An 18,277-nucleotide genomic window follows, 5' to 3' on the forward strand; every position below is an offset into this window, starting at 1 on the left:
ACACACACACACACACACACACACACACACACACACACACACGGACACGGACAAAAGTAGGTTATCTTAGCAGTTATCTCTGCTGCAGGGTGTGCGGCTTACAAAGCATGAAGGGACAGTTTCAAGGAATCTATCTATCTATCTATCTATCTATCTATCTATCTATCTATCTATCTATCTATCTATCTATCTATCTATCTATCTATCTATCTATCTATCTATCTATCTATCTATCTATCTATCTATCTATCTATCTATCTATCTATCTATCTATCTATCTATCTATCTATCTATCTATCTATCTATCTATCTATCTATCTATCTATCCATCTATCTATCTATCCTCGTAATTGAATGCATTTTGAACTACAATTGAATTTCTATTAAATGCTATTCGAAGTTTGTCAAGTAAGAGAATAGTAATGATATGTTTCAAAAACACACACTTGGAAGAAAGGCTGCACTTGTCATCCCCCACAGTTCTGCCTTGGTTGTGTGTGTTGTGGGTGGGCTAGGGTGGGTGGCAGTGCAGGGAATTGGGAAGAGTGTATGTTCTTCACATGTAAGGAATTTACTAGATGTTTTTTCAACTTAAACTGTGTTTGTGTGTGTTTTGTACTGCAGAATTGAACAGCAGCACACACATTCATGTGCAGAGAAATGTGTGACGCAGCATGTGGCTTGTCCCACTTCCTCCAGCAGTGTACATGAGTGTGTGTGTGTGTGTGTGTGTGTGTGTGTGTGTGTGTGTGTGTGTGGTTACTTATTGCGACAAAAATGACCCATTTGAATTGTCACACTGTATGCAACTCCATCTTGAAACCAGTTAGATTTTGGTGTCGGAGGTTGCAATGGTGAATTTATACTCAACAGGCTCCAGCACCCGCCGCAACCCCAAAAAGGGACAAGCGGTAGAAAATGGATGGATGGATGGGGGTCAAAAGTCCTGCCTCCACGTTCTCATCACAATAGTTTTTTGCATGAAGGCAAAGAGGATAATGTGATAACAAAAGGAAAGATTACACACAAACATTCATTCGAAAAGAGACAAGCAGTAGAAAATGGCTGGATGGATGTTATTCGAACTCTTTTAGTAAAATGGAATAAAAGCTCAGCAGTAAAAAAGAGGGTCGAGATGAAGGCTAGAGTCACTTTAATCTGAGACTTTTGTCAAAACATATCATGACATCTATTCTCATACCAATCACACACTTCCAGCTTACCAATAATAGCGCTATGCGTCACACCCGGTCTAACCACCGAAAAATGAGAAGGTTAAGACATTGTCATGCAGAGATACGAATACCATTAACTTATACATACATGTAATATACAGAATATCAGAATAATTTATTCAGGTACAAATATCACATTTTACATTACCAAACATCTTTGACAATCAAACTATAAACATAGCAATCTAAATTGTGTGTTATTATTGCGTAAAACTGGTACCAAAACATGGTGTAGCTCCTCCTCTTAATGCAAGTGCTCCTACAGCAGAAATTCTAATTCTGTATTATACAAAATCTGGCAAAACACCAACACACTGCAGGTATTTTTAAAACTCTCTTTAAAAACATGTTAACACCCTTTTTGTGTTAAGGTGTTCAAAAAAGCATAATGTTTAAAAAACATTTAATTAAAGCAAACTAAATATCCAGTCACGGTAATATAAACCAGGAACCCTCGTGTTACTGGCACGGCCGCTCTCCCAACCGTATAGTAAAGGTAAGATGTGATAACTAAGTTGAATTGTGTTTACAAAGCATAACATGGATGATTAAAATTATTAAATAGGCATGAATGACAGCTGAGCTTATTACTACCCACATCAATAATATTTTCCCTTGGTGGATTAATCAAGTTAATGTTAGTCTTTTATCAAAAAAATTATGAATTTATTCAATATTCATACTATTTTGTGTTTATTATTTTGTATTGTTATTATACATACTATTACTTTCTATTTATTACATCAACATCTCCAAGGACTATCTGTGATTGTATACATTTTTGATGTGAAGTCAATCATGGTTATGGTTATAGTGTAATTTATTTTGAACATTCATACAATTACAATATGATACCGTTTCTCATTATACATCATGTCTGAAAAGGGTAAGAAGATGCAGAGTTTATTTAATTCTACCCCTTTTCGTTTCATAGCAATTTCTAGCACATTTTTGTGTATACTCAAGCTATAACACAACAATGAATAATAAAAAATACAAAAAATTGTGAGTTAATATTAATAATGTTGAATTAGATATGTATGGCGTTTTTTCTAGACACTCAAAGTTATTGACAGAGAAAACGAATAGCCCATCATTCAGATCGGTAGGTCGTGAGTTCAAACCCCGGCCGAGTCATACCAAAGACTAAATGGGACCCATTACCTCCCTGCTTGGCACTCAGCATCAAGGGTTGGAATTGGGGGTTAAATCAACAAAATGATTCCCGAGTGCGGCCACCGCTGCTGCTCACTGCTACCCTCCCCTCCCAGAAGGTGGAACAAGGGGATAGGTCAAATGCAGAGGGTAATTTCACCACACCTAGTGTGTGTGTGACTATCAGTGGTACTTTAACTTCATTCACTCCACATTCACACACTGTAAGCTGCATTTGTAGCCACAGCTGCCCTGGGGTAGACTGACAGAAACATGCCTCCCAATTTGCGCCTACGGCCTCTCCGACCGCCACCAAACATTCATTGACATTCATACACCAGTGAGCGGGACAGGGAGCATGGTGGGTGAAGTGTCTTGCCCAAGGACACAACGGCCGTGACTTGGATAGCGTAAGCTGAAATTGAACCTGGAACCCTCAAGATACTGGCACGGCCGCTCTACCATTTGAGCCACACCACAGATAAATGAGGAACTAAATAAATATCAAATAGGTAAATGGTAAATAAGAAAGGTATAATCAGTGCATCACACTAAAAATGTTGGGTTAAAAAATAATCCAATTTTAACCCAACTGCTGGTTCGGAAAAGGACAAACCCTTTATTTGAGTTATTTTAACTCAACATTTTGGGTTAATTTTTTCAACCCAACTTTTGCGTTGAATTATTTAACCAAAAATTTGAGGTACTGTATGATAACTTAGTTTTGGATTAATGCCAACCAAAATATAGGGTTAAATTATTTAACCCAAGTTGAGTTATGCTAACTCAATGTTGGTTGACTCATAACCCAACTATTGTGTTGAATTTATTTAACACAAAAGATGAGGTATTCTCACTACAATGTTGGGTTATACCAAACCCAACTATTGGGTTGCGCAATTTAGCGCGCCTTGACCCAATGGTTGGTTAAAAAATATACATTTTACTGCTGGTTTGTCCTACTTCTTCCCAACTGCTGATCAAAATTATTGTTATTCCATTAAAATATACTCAAAAGCAAGATACGAGTGACATTTTTTTTTACAAGAATTGCCATGTATGGTCATAGTTGTCACGGCGGGGTCGCATTTTACTGCATGGATCGTTCTCCCAGGATCCAGACAGGACTCCTGAGGCAAGGCGCAGATAAGGAAATTATTTACTGTTCAAAAATCATGCCGGATACAAACAAAAGAGCACCAGCGTGCCGACAGCACGGGAAGCTAACGGAATAGCGAATAAGAAAAGCTTAGCATGTAAACAGGCAAACAAAAAGGCAAAGCTTAGCTCAGGAATCAAATTAGTAGGCGTCGTAACTGATGCGTGGAAGCAAATAAGAAAGCCAGACTGAGTGTGGCGAACAGCAGGGAATAAGTAGCTCTCTGATTAGTGCCCAGGAGCAGGTGAGCGTCCCGGACACTAATCAGGGCCAGGTGAAAACAATCTGCAGTCATGGCAACTAAAACACAAACTCAGGGGTGCTCAAAACAGGAACTGAGGGAGTCAAAAACTACACAAACATGATCCGGGCAGTGGATCATGACAATAGTAGTTCTATACAGCATGCTCAAATATTTTCATGTCAAGTTCAAGTTAAAGTTAAAGTTCCAATGATAGTCACACACACACTGGGTGTGGTGAAATGTGTCCTCTGCATTTGACCCATCCCCATGTTCACCCCCCGGGAGGTGAGCAGTGAGCAGCAGCGTGTGCTGCGCTCGGGAATCATTTGTTGATTTAACCCCCAATTCCAACCCTTGATGCTGAGTGCCAAGCAGGGAGGCAATGGATCCCATTTTTCGTAGTCTTAGGTATGACTCGACCGGGGTTTGAACTCACAACCTCCCAGTCTCAGGGCGGACACTCTAACCACAAGGCCACTGAGCAGTGTATGTACATAAGATGTGTGATTGTAAATAATGTTAATGAGATTAATCCTTAATAAAATTCCCTTCAAGAAAAAAGTACCGTTTTAATAAAAAAAGGCTTTTACCCAAAAATGCGTTACTCATTGAAAAACAACCCAAAAATGGTTCATAGTTTTGAAAACCCAGAAATTGAGTTAAAATTAGAGATGTCTGATAATATCGGCCGATAAATGCTTTAAAATGTAATATCGGAAATTATCGGTATCGGTTTCAAAAAGTAAAATGTATGACTTTTTTTAAAAAACGCCGCTGTACGGAGTGGTACACGGACATAGGGAGAAGTACAGAGCAGTCGCCTCTCCCAGTCATACTTGCCAACCCTACCGATTTTCCCGGGAGACTCCCGAATTTCAGTGCCCCTCCCGAAAATCTCCCGGGGGATTTCCACCCAGACAACAATATTGGGGGCGTGCCTTAAAGGCACTGCCTTTGCGTGCCGGCCCAATCACATAATATCTACGGCTTTTCACACACACAAGTGAATGCAAGGCATACTTGTTTAACAGCCATACAGGTCACACTGAGGGTGGCTGTATAAACAACTTTAACACTGTTACAAATATGTGCCACACTGTGAACCCACACCAAACAAGAATGACAAACACATTTCGGCAGAACATCCGCACCGTAACACAACATAAACACGACAGAACAAATACCCAGAACTCATTGCAGCACTAACTCTTCCGGGACGCTACAATATACACCCCCCGCTGCCCCCTACCCCCTACCGCCCCCACCTCAACCCCGCCCACCTCAACCTCCTCATGCTCTCTCAGGGAGAGCATGTCTCAAATTCCAAGCTGCTGTTTTGAGGCATGTTAAAAAAAAATAATGCACTTTGTGACTTCAATAATAAATATGGCAGTGCCATGTTGGCATTTTTTCCCCATAACTTGAGTTGATTTCTTTTGGAAAACCTTGTTACATTGTTTAATGCATCCAGCGGGGCATCACAACAAAATTAGGCATAATAATGTGTTAATTCCACGACTGTATGTATCGGAATCGGTAATTAAGAGTTGGACAATATCGGGATATCGGCAAAAAAGCCATTATCGGACATCTCTAGTTAAAATAATACCCTTATTACCCACAAAATGGATTAATCTTCATTAAAATAACTCAACAATTTAACCCAACACTCACAACTCATAAACTGGGTTATCACAATAACCCAGCATTTTTTAGTGTGCATAATGGTGATAATGGTGAAAGCGTGATTATAATCGTACCGTCTATGACGGTTGCGTCCGTGGTTACAGCAGTGTACGGTAAGTCTCCTTCTCCACTTTCTCACACCTTTTTTCCTCCATCCTGCATCATCAATGGGGGGGGGGGGGGGGGGCATCGTCGTCATTATTTAGTTTGATCATATAAAAGTTGATTACTTTTCTCCCCACCAGCTATATGGAGTAAAAAGCAGCACAATGCTGGATGGAAGAAAGCGCCTTGTGTGAAATATGCAAGGCAGCAGGGGAGGTCACCCTGTCAGGAGCCAGCAAATGTTGAGTAGAGTTGAGAATATGAGGAGGATGAGGAGGATGAGAGGATGAGGAGGATGACATCATGCTTCTCCACAAGGTGCTTGTCAGAGGTGTTTAAACGCTGTGTAGGACCACAGCAGGTGGGGATGCGAAGTGGATGAAGCAGCATCAGGACTATTGAATGTTGCAACTGGAGCGAGAAAATCCAAGCCGGAAGAGGTTTGGAGGTGAGGGTCTGCTCCGCGCGTATTTGGCGCGGTGGAGGAGAGCCTGCGGGAGAACTCGCGTCTCCTCTCTCGTCATTCCGAAGAGGCACCTGGAAGTGTTGCGATGTGAAGAGGCTTAAAGTATGGCATGCAAAGATGCGTCCTGCCAACAAGAAGGAGATGGTGGCAGCGATGCGTCCCGCTTGCGTTCTGGCTTTGCTCTACTTTTTCTCTTTGGCGACTTGGTGAGTCCCACATTGACCGTGGCGACCAAACTTCTTCTTTTTTTAAGTCTCTAAAGTGTACTGATTTTACATCTCCAGTGTCAAAAACACCAGCGGGCACACAAGGAAGGATGAAAGGATCTATCCGGAGAATTTTACGCGGATTTTAGACAGACTTCTTGACGGCTACGACAACAGGCTAAGACCGGGATTTGGAGGTACGTTGTCTTAATTTACAAATATATTTGAAAATGTATACATTTTCTTTTTTTTTTTTTTGGAATAACCCCCAATTCACATTTCAAAAATATTTAACTTCGTTAGGTAAGCTAATTCGTTCACATATAAAAGCAACATATATAACATTGGTCATTTAAGTACTTAAACGCACCATTTAGCTACTGCGCACGTCATTGAACTCAACATCCAGAGGAAAGACTTATTGTTTTTATTAGACGTTGGCACACTCGTGGGCATGAATGCCATTTTAAATAAATCTGCTGTTTATTTAATATGTTTGGAAGTTTGTGACGAAATCCCATCGTGGATTTCACCCCCATTAAATGCACGCAATGTAGGATGTATATGTACTGTACATATCCATTAGGGGTGTGGGAAAAAATCGATTAGAATTCGGATCGTAATTCTCACGTTGTGCGATTCAGAATCGATTCTCAGTTTTCTATTTTTATTTTTTTATTTATTTACTTTTTATTTTTATTTTTTCAAATTAATCAATCCAACAAAACAATACACAGCAATACCATACCAATGCAATCCAATTCCAAAACCAAACCCGACCCAGCAACACTCAGAACTGCAATAAACAGAGCAATTGAGAGGAGACACAAACACGACACAGAACAAACCAAAAGTAGTGAAACAAAAATGAATATTATCAACAACAGTATCAATATTAGTTACAATTTCAACATAGCAGTGATTAAAAATCCCTCATTGACATTATCATTACACATTTATATAATAAAATAAAAATGAACAATAGTGTCACAGTGGCTTACACTTGCATCGCATCTCATAAGGTTGACAACACACTGTGTCCAATATTTTCACAAAGACAAAATAAGTCATATTTTTGGTTCATTTAATAGTTAAAACAAATTTACATTATTGCAATCAGTTGATAAAACATTGTCTTTTACAATTATAAAAGCTTTTTACAAAAATCTTCTACTCTGCTTGCATGTCAGCAGACTGGGGTAGATCCTGCTGAAATCCTATGTATTGAATGAATAGAGAATCGTTTTGAATCGGGAAAAATATCGTTTTTGAATCGAGAATCGTGTTGAATTGAAAAAAAAAAATCGATTTTGAATCGAATCGTACGGAGCCCCTAAAGGGACATGGGATTTTTTTTTTTTTTAGACATGTATCTCGTGGCCACGAGAAAGTATCTCGTGGCCACAAGTTTCTCGTGGCCACGAGATACTTTTTATAAAAAAAAAATAAAAATATATATATATATATAAGCGGAGTGTGTCAGTTAGTCCGATGTTGATGTGATCAAACTTCTTTCTTGCTTGGAAGATACACACACAATTGTAACTGTTATTTCTTCCTGCAAATAATAAATATGTACAACGTGTTTGGATGTATTCATTTATGTAAAATTGTCATTAAATGTAATATTGCCTGACAAAAAGTGATTCGACGTACGTAATATTTTGATATTTACACATCGCATATTTACACACGCGCATCTGACTAGAATACCCTTATGTGCATTACATATATCAACATCAACTACCTACTGTACTGTTTACTTGTTGAAATACCCTTTTTAGAGCAAATATCTACCCATATAATTTATATGTGTATATATAATATATAAATATATATATATATATATATATATATATATATATATATATATATATATATATATATATATATATATATATATATATATATATATATATATATATATACAGTATATACACGCACACACACACATATACATGTATACTGTATAGGAAGAAACACACATACATATATACAGTATACATATATACACACAAACACTAAATTTGACAAACAAAATAACTACTATTTTTAAGAACAAGTTACAGTAATATATAATATATATATACACTACCGTTCAAAAGTTTGGGGTCACCCAAACAATTTTGTAGAATAGCCTTAATTTCTAAGAACAAGAATAGACTGTCGAGTTTCAGATGAAAGTTCTCTTTTTCTGGCCATTTTGAGCGTTTAATTGACCCCACAAATGTGATGCTCCAGAAACTCAATCTGCTCAAAGGAAGGTCAGTTTTGTAGCTTCTGTAACGAGCTAAACTGTTTTCAGATGTGTGAACATGATTGCACAAGGGTTTTCTAATCATCAATTAGCCTTCTGAGCCAATGAGCAAACACATTGTACCATTAGAACACTGGAGTGATAGTTGCTGGAAATGGGCCTCTATACACCTATGTAGATATTGCACCAAAAACCAGACATTTGCAGCTAGAATAGTCATTTACCACATTAGCAATGTATAGAGTGTATTTCTTTAAAGTTAAGACTAGTTGAAAGTTATCTTCATTGAAAAGTACAGTGCTTTTCCTTCAAAAATAAGGACATTTCAATGTGACCCCAAACTTTTAAACGGTAGAGTATATATATACATGCTTATACTTAATATGTATATATATACATATATATATATATATATATATATATATATATATATATATATATATATATATATATATATATATATATATATATATATATATATATATATATATATATATATATATATATAGATACACACACACAATGATATATATATATATATATATATATATATATATATATGTATATATATATATATATATATATATATATATATATATATATATATATATATATATATATCTATATATATATATATATATATATATATATATATATATTTATATATATATATATATATATATATATATATATAGATATATATATATATATATATATATATATATATATATATATATACATACACATATATATATATATATATATATTATATATGCACATATAAATTATGTGGGTAGATATTTGTTCTAAAAAGGGTATTTCAACAAGTAAACAGTACAGTAGGTAGTTGATGTTGATATATGTAATGCACATAAGGGTATTCTAGTCAGATGCGCGTGTGTAAATATGCGATGTGTAAATATCAAAATATTACGTACGTCGAATCACTTTTTGTCAGGCAATATTACATTTAATGACAATTTTACATAAATGAATACATCCAAACACGTTGTACATATTTATTATTTGCAGGAAGAAATAACAGTTACAATTGTGTGTGTATCTTCCAAGCAAGAAAGAAGTTTGATCACATCAACATGGGACTAACTGACACACTCCGCTTCGCTGCAGGTCCGCAAGCCACGCCCACCCCCCACAGCCACAGAAGAGGAAAACTGTCCTTTCCCGGGCATGATAAAGTCTTCAATAATGTCAAACACGTAGCGTTACAATAACCAGGAAGATAAAGTGTTTGTCTCACACCTACTAATCAAGCATTCACATTTTGCCACAACACACATGGGGGGAAGTCCTAATTGGAAATACAGCCATATTAACTCCTAAACTGCCATTTTAACACACACCAAACCATCAGCACGCATCCAATGCTTTCTCGTGGCCACGAGAAACTTTCTCGTGGCCACGAGAAACTTTTTATAAAAAAAATAAATAAAATAAAAATAAAAAAAAAGAATTTATTTATTTATTTATTTTTTATAAAAAGTTTCTCGTGGCCACGAGAAAGTTTCTCGTGGCCACGAGATACTTTCTCGTGGCCACGAGATACATGTCTAAAAAAAATAAATTCCCATGTCCTTTTAGGGGCTCCGTAGTATCGTGACCCCAAGAATCGATATTGAATCGAATCATGGGACACCCAAAGATTCACAGCCCTAATATCCATACTGTGAAACTAGCGTCATGGGATTTATATTTTTAGTTCTAAACTATATTTGTATCTATTTCACTAATATCTATACTCAAGTTCGTGATAGTATTCTAATATTTAAATGAAAGCCTATTTTATGTTATACTTCTGTTTGGTTTTAATATGCACTATTGACTCAAACAATTGTATGGAATAAAAGGTGAAACAATATTAATTTGTAGATATTGTCTTGTATTGTTGTATTTGTGTATATTGTTCACAAATAACTTTGTTTAGGAAAATGCTCTATTTGGCCCAAATATTTTTTACGTAGTAGTGGCAATACTGGACCTGTATTTGCCTAACATGGCCTAACATGCATTATGGAAGTTTTATTGTAGCAAAATTATTTGCAAACGTATATCTCAACATGTGTGTGTGTAACTAAATTGGCGTGCGTGTGTAATAATGTGTGAGTCTGCATAATAATCTGAGTGTATTCAGATTCGCGCACGTGTGTTTTAAATTGTCTGTCTGACTGTCCCTAATCAGAAACTACTTACACGTGACTTTTGCGACACCTCTGTCGTGTAAGATTTGAGTGAGCGCATCCAGATGTGTGAGCGTGTAATAATACAACGTGTACGCACATTCAGAAGTGCATGCGTGTAATACAATCTGCGCGTATGTATCTATGATCTGTCAGAAGCAGGAAACCTTTATTGGCTGTCGTTTTTTTTTATATGTGACAGAGTTTTCTGTCTGTAAGTCCCCCTTGCCTTTCCTTATACTCTCCACTAGTTGGCGCCTTGCAGCCACTGATCATGTTATTCTGCGTTGAAGTCAACAACGATGGACCATGCTCAAACACTTGCTAAAAAAGCTGCCAAGCTTAAAGTTAAAGTCCCACACAGACGAGGTGTGGTTAAATTAGCCTCTGCATTTGACCCATCCCCTTTTTCCACCCCCTGGGGAGCAGTGAGCAGCAGCGTGCGCCACGCTCAGGAATCATTTGGTGATTTAACCCCCAATTCTGACAAGCACAGTCTCGGCCGGGGTTTGAACTCACGACCTACCAATCTCATGGCGGACACTCTAACCACTAGGCCACTGAGCAATTCACACTCAATTTAACCCTTTCTCGCTACATGCCGCACTTGACATTTTTCCCGCTTATATTTCCCATTCAATACTTGTATATTTTTTCATAATAATAATAAACTTTGGTTTCCGCAACTTGCCGTAGTTCGAGTAACTCTGATTGATTGATCCAAATATCCAATCCCAGACCAAGCCATCAATCCACTGCGCCTACATTTAACCAACCATGGAAGACACTACGCAATTCAAACCAATCAGATACAACATTAGGCGGGTCTTGGCGTCTCTCTTTTACGCACCTCAACTGTACGTTGTTTCTGATTAGTTTAAATTGCATTGGTTAATGCAACCGTAGTTGGTTAAATGTAGGCATACCTCAGATACGCACACACAAATTGTATTACATGCACACGTTGTATTATACGCTCACAAATTGTACACGGCAGAAGTGACGCAAAAGTCACGTGTAAGTAGACAGCCTATCGAGGGTTCTTTCTGATTAGGGACAGATGGACAACTTAAAACACACGTATGCGGATCTGATTACACACACTCGGATTAATATACAGACACACACATTAGTACACATGCACGTCAATTTAATTACACACACACAGATTGAGATACACGTTTGTAAATAATTTTGCTACAATAATACTTCCATATAACATTGCCTAGCATGGGACATTTGCAGTATAGCCCCACTCCAATGTATATCCTGCTTTTTATGCCACGCAGAAGAAGAGCCTCCTAAGCTGGCACGTAATGTCAGTGTGGTTACATAATCACCAGACAAACACTTAATGCACAGTTTGAGTGCTAAAAGTGAGGATTTGTTTCTCATGCACAACAACAAAAAAAACCCAGTTGTCACTGCTCTGTTTTTCTGCACAGCCACATCCGACTTCCAGAACTTTTAGTAACATAAGCTATTTGAAAGAACACGCTTACTGTCTGCATTCCTTCACTAGAGGGGAAACTAATCAAATGGGATGATGTTTTTAAAATATGGTCATAATGTATATGCTGCCGAGTGCGGGTGAGGTGAGCTGTTACTTGACCTATTAGATGTAAGGAAGATGTGTTCAGGACCGGTGTCTCATTTGAAGATGAACTGTGTTTCGTTGTCTCATCAGGACCCGTGACTGAGGTCAAGACAGACATTTATGTGACAAGTTTTGGGCCTGTCTCCGACGTTGAAATGGTACGCACTCCAGTTATTAGCGCATGAAAGGTTGTGTTTTTGCTCTTTTACACTGCTCAGAAAAGTAACGGGTACACATGATCTTCACAGTGAAACACCAAATGGAAAAGTTCTGTCAGTACACATCAGTAAGTACACTAGGGTGTTGTCCTGGACTAAAAAGGTACATAGTCGTTAGGTTTTGGGCAAAGCCTTTCTTTTGTATGCTGGCATGTATGCTATCAAGAGCAACTAGCGGTGATTCCCCACAAATAAACCGATCTTTTTTTGCAGTAGGTCCTAAAAACAGCAAAGCGTTCCTACAGACTGTGATTTTTTTTTCTTCGAATTTCGTAACTCTGACAATAAATAGACAAAAATCTAATGTCCACTGCATACGATGCCGGAATATACAAAAATTAGATTGGCATTGAAGAGGAAGTGGCGTTAGTGCTGCAAAGGGTTCTGGGTATTTGTTCTGTTGTGTTTATGTTGTGTTACGGTGCGGATGTTCTCCCGAAATGTGTTTGTCATTCTTGTTTGGTGTGGATTCACAGTGTGGCGTATATTTCTAACAGTGTTAAAGTTGTATATATGGCCACCCTCAGTGTAACCTGTATCGCTGTTGATCAAGTATGCGTTGCATTCATGTGTGTGTGCGTATAGAAGCCGCACATATCTTGTGACTGGGCCGGCACTTTGTTAGAAGGGATGAAAAGCGGATGTGACGACAGTTCATAGAGGACGTTAAAGGCAGTGCCTTTAAGGCACGGCCCCCAGGACTGTGGTCCGGGTGGACTACGAGATATAATGACTGATGAACACCTTCGTTCGATAATGAAGGTTGCCTCAGCTCAAAGCCTGAGCCCCGACATTAATGAACTAGCATCCAAGAAAAGATGGCAGGTATCTGGCTTGGGCACATCAGATTAGATCAGTGTGTTGCAAACTGAGCAGTTTAAAGTTCTGAATGGTTGGTTTATGCATTGTTATTTTATTTTAAAATTTATTAGCCTGTGGAAAAAGTTAATGTTGATATTTACCTCAGAAGGCTGCAAATAGAAAAGAGGCATTCAATTTTTATTTAAATTGTATTTGATATGCCATTGATATTTTTTAATTATTATTATTATTATTTGAAACTCGATTTTGCATGTCACTATAAAGTTATATAAGCCTTGGTTGTTCAATATTCAATGCAAAACTTGTTTAGGTCCCTATTAAAAGGTTAATTTGTTCAACCTTGGCCCGCGGCTTTGTTCAGTTTAAAATTTTGGCCCACTCTGTATTTGAGTTTGACACCCCTGGACTAAAGTACAAGAAAATACCACACTTGTGTGCTTATTGGAGGACATTTAAATAAATAAGTAAAAGTGCCGCAGGACTGCTTGTATCGGAGATTTTAGATACAAGCCAATATAATCCCATACTTGTGCTTTTGTTTATCGTATTGATATCCGATATCAATATCGAATCGGGACACCCTTGATTTTAATATGCCTCTCACAGTTATTAAACACATTTTAAATTGAGTTTTAGACATGAAGAAACAATTAGAGTATATAGTGTTTTACAAAACGTGCAGTTACACAACATCTTGTCTTGTCAAAGCATCTTCCTGCTGGTTTGACTTTCGAGACAGCACTCTCTGCTGGATTCATAGCTGCAGTACTCTTTTTTTCCACCTGCAGATTGCGTCATCAAACCATCTATCCATCCATCCATTTTCTACCGCTTGTCCCTCTCGGAGTCGCGGGGGGTGCTGGAGCCTATCCCAGCTGCACTTGGGTACACCCTGGACAAGTCGCCACCTCATCGCAGGGCCAACACAGATAGACGACATTCACACCCACATTCACACACTAGGGCCAATTTAGTAATTCTAGCATACTAATCAACCTATCCCCAGGTGCATGTCTTTGGAGGTGGGAGGAAGCCGGAATACCCGAAGGGAACCCACGCAGTCACGGGGAGAACATGCAAACTCAAACCATTCTCTATTTAGGCTACCATTAAAAAAGTAATAATGTACAACTTATGGCAAATAAATGACATGTGAGAATATGCAACTAAAGTAGACTTTTAACTACGATCTGGAATAGATCCGGGGTGCGTAATTGAGATATTTCCTTCATATTTCTGAGCAGTGTATTGTGAGTCTCAACCAACAACACATTGGAAATGTAGATTTTTAGTTGCCTTGTTTTTTTTTTTTTAGGAATATACGATGGATGTTTTCTTTCGGCAAACGTGGGTGGACCGAAGGTTGACGTACGAGGGTCCCATTGAGATTTTAAGGCTCAACAACTTGATGGTGACCAAAGTTTGGACACCAGACACTTTCTTCAGGAACGGCAAGAAGTCGGTGGCCCACAACATGACGGCGCCCAACAAACTGTTCCGCATCATGAAGAACGGCACCATTCTCTACACCATGAGGTGCTATGCCCATTGCCGTCGTAATCGATTACATTGGCAGGACTCGATAATGGGTTTCGTATTAAACAAGATCTCCAGAAGGGGAATCCATAATTCATAGCCTGCCAGAGTTTGCGTTTATTTCAGATGACAGCACAAGACAGACTTAGCTGAGCGGTCAGGCAAATTCCCTGTGAGATCAAGTCCGTACTTGGTGTAAACTATTTTGGGTCAACATTCAGTCAAAAACACTTCCATGAAATATATTTGAGTGTAGCTGCTAAATATTGATCGAAAAACATGTCCTGAATGACGTTTTCAGGACTAGCAATTCAAGGATGAGGAGTCAACGGCATTTTTTTCTTTAAGTATTTGGGCTTCACTTAAATGAGCTAATTTCCCCATTGCAGTGTAAAAATGTTGATGTTTTTCCACATATATAACTTTTTAACAGTTGTCCAAACACTTAGAACTTTAATCCTGTCAAAAACCCCAAAAAGAAGAGCAATGAAGCAATGCAGTGCCACTGAGTTGGCGTCAGTGTGTAAGGTTGCAGTCAAAGGTTTGTAATCTTTCCCTGAATGTTCTGAACTCTTGTTTTAATGCTAGCATACTAATGAACATATTAAAAACAGTTTGTTATTCAGGTCACTAGCTCTGTAAGAGTACTTCACAAACAAAACATTTTTAAAGAAGCTATTAATGAACAATTCCTGACAATTGTCATTAGGTCTGGGGTTTGGCAAGGACTTCACTTGAGTCACGATACGAAACAGTGTTGCCATATAATTCGATATTGTAAATCATTGACTGACTCATTCAAAGGGCAGCTTAAAATACAAGTTGTATGTATGTACACTAGACTTCAGTAATATTTCATTGGACAAAAAACAATGTCATTTAATTGATCCAATCCATTTATTGCAATTGTGCAATCCGGTTTTAGCCACATAAATGTAAAAAAATACCCTCTAACTGTCCACTTCTTGTACTGCCTTGCTCACCACCCCATTAGCGAGGTAGAAGTGCAGTGACACTTTGCTAAGTGTAGGTGCGGAGGTTGTCCTTGAGATACATTTAACTAAACGAAAAAAAAAATGAAAATAGTAATTGTTAAAAATTGTTGTGACATATAGATTAGATAGATAGATAATATTGCCTTGTCCATATTTTTTCCCACCTCTACTTGTCACAATTATCACCTATTGATCAACTAATTGTTTAATTGCCCAATTCCACTAAAAATAATTTACATTTCAAACCAAAAAAAACACCCAGTGCGCCAGAAAAGCTCCAGGACTTTATGTTGATGGCATTTTCGGACCTAAAACCAGCATGTTTACAAGGATATCCTGCTACGTATGCTTTGTTCAGCGTGCGTTTCTTCAAAACATGCTCCAATTTGAGGCATTAGTGATGTATTTTACCTTTGTTACGTCAGCAGATATCTCCATATATGGTAGAGGTTTACCCAAGTGTGCCATTTTTATCCAGTTGTAGTTGATAAGTTCCTTATTTTCACTATCGTCTTGTTGTGGTTCAGACTGGCTCGTACAAGCACATTCATCCTCCACTGTTGCCATTTCTAATAAAAAGTAGCGTATAGTTTTAACTTATATCTGTCAGTAGACTCCATATAAAAGCGCAAAAAACTACAACATGGACAACGAGGTGGAGACGCAGTTGAAGGGGGCTTGGACTGGATGAGGGTTTCTGCACGTAAATAAGACAAAAAACACAAAACAACTTAAAATGGCGCATTCTGAAGAGACAGTCAGAAAGTGTCTTGAAAATGGTCTGTAAAACAAAATCATGCAAAATTCTGACCTAAGAGCCACCATTACCATTACACAAGGAAATGTTTTAAATGTAGAACAAAAAAAGACACCTTTTTAAGATGCAAAGGAGCCCCCCCTAAAGTCTAACCCTTCCTCACCATCGTAGGGGTGGTGGCAATGTTGTAGTGTCGTAGCTATGCCGTTTGGAACTATGGTTCCTGGTAGGGCCACCTGTGGCGGACAGGTCGGGCACCCAGCGGTATTAGGGCCACATCCCGGCTAACAGGGCTCTGATTAAAACCCAGGAGACGTTAATCCTCAGGAACCAGCGGTTTCTGGTCATCTGGCGACAAGCAAGGTCGGCGCCTTCGCAAATGGAGTGAGGATAACAACGTAGGTTTTGCGCATGTGTGACCGCCATTCCTTTGCGTGTGATGGACGCAACCCTTTCCCGACGTCGTGTGCAACCACTGAGCTTTGCTGCTCTCGATGTCGGCTGTTGACCTGCACTCCCGCATGTTTTACAAAATTGCTACGGTTTATGAGGAGGACTTCAAGCAGACAATCTTTCTGAGTCCTGTGCAGAAGTACCAATCGCTTAACAACAACACCAAAACCAACAGCAGCTAATAGAATGGAATCATCCCTTTTTAGCATTAAAGTATTATGTGGCTTAACGATCAAAAAAAGATTTTGAAAAGTGCCCTCTACCATCAACCAAAGAGTGCCTATGTCCTGTTGTTATTTATTAATGAAATGACGGTGTTGTATGTGGGAGATAGTTGCTGTTGCAGTCCACCTCTGTTCAGGGATGGTCCATGGCGATGACTTCTGTTTTGTTTGATAAGCCGTTTTACTGCATGTTACAGGCACCATTTGGAAACAATTAAAGGTACGTAAATAAACATTTACTAACTATTTTGTACCGGTATTTACCTGCGGTTTATGGTCCGATGCGGCTAATGTAAGTGAACATATTTATTTTATCTCAAATTTGGTGGCCAGTCTGCCCCACAACAAGAGGAACTGATGACGCCCGCATGGATAAGAGGCGAAAGGTCTTCTATGACAAACTGCATATAAACACACACATGCGCACCAGTACACTAGCTTTCAACATAACAAGGTGGCAGAAGTCTTGGGTGTTATGTTCACGTTTCTAGTCCATCACTAACTGGTCTTCCTTTCTTCTGCCTGGCAACAGATTGACGATTAGTGCAGAATGTCCCATGAAGCTGGTGGACTTCCCCATGGACGGACATGCGTGCCCCCTCAAGTTCGGAAGCTGTAAGTGTAGTGCGAGTGTGTGTGTGTCTCAATCCCATTACTTCTCCCATTCTTGCACAATCATGGAGTCTTTACTGCAAAGCACAAAACTTGTACGGTGCTAAATCACCACAATTTCAGCACAGTGAACAATGAAAGCCCAACTCAGCGCCATTGTTTTGTGGCTGGCTGACTGGTCAGCAGAAATGCCTTATCTCAATTCAAGTAGCTACCCAAACAGACAAGCTCGTTCTTATCAGACGAAGGCAGCAGATTTGTGAGAGGATATCTGAGAGAGAGAGAGAGACAAGTCATGGAAATCAGGCCTTGCCTTTCCTCTTGGCCAATCTGCCGTCATTTACGCAGCACG

At 38.6% G+C, this 18,277-nt stretch overlaps 1 protein-coding gene across 2 annotated transcripts in view; it reads left to right on the top strand.

Moving 5' to 3' along the window:
• Window positions 1-5,938: 5,938 nt before the first annotated feature.
• Window positions 5,939-18,277, top strand: part of LOC133648823 (gamma-aminobutyric acid receptor subunit alpha-6-like) — a 39,367-nt gene continuing 27,028 nt past the window's right edge. The window contains exons 1-5 of one of the 2 annotated variants that reach the window (XM_062045286.1): window positions 5,939-6,256; window positions 6,335-6,453; window positions 12,399-12,466; window positions 14,664-14,884; window positions 17,846-17,928. In XM_062045286.1, coding sequence (XP_061901270.1) covers window positions 6,168-6,256; window positions 6,335-6,453; window positions 12,399-12,466; window positions 14,664-14,884; window positions 17,846-17,928 — 580 coding nt within the window. In that variant the 5' untranslated portion in view covers window positions 5,939-6,167. Of the gene's footprint in view, window positions 6,257-6,334; window positions 6,454-12,398; window positions 12,467-14,663; window positions 14,885-17,845; window positions 17,929-18,277 lie in introns of those variants that run through there. The other variant, XM_062045287.1, reaches the window with a different exon arrangement.

Source organism: Entelurus aequoreus, linkage group LG04 (assembly GCF_033978785.1).
Source record: "Entelurus aequoreus isolate RoL-2023_Sb linkage group LG04, RoL_Eaeq_v1.1, whole genome shotgun sequence".
In the NCBI taxonomy this organism is placed as follows: Eukaryota; Metazoa; Chordata; class Actinopteri; order Syngnathiformes; family Syngnathidae; genus Entelurus; species Entelurus aequoreus.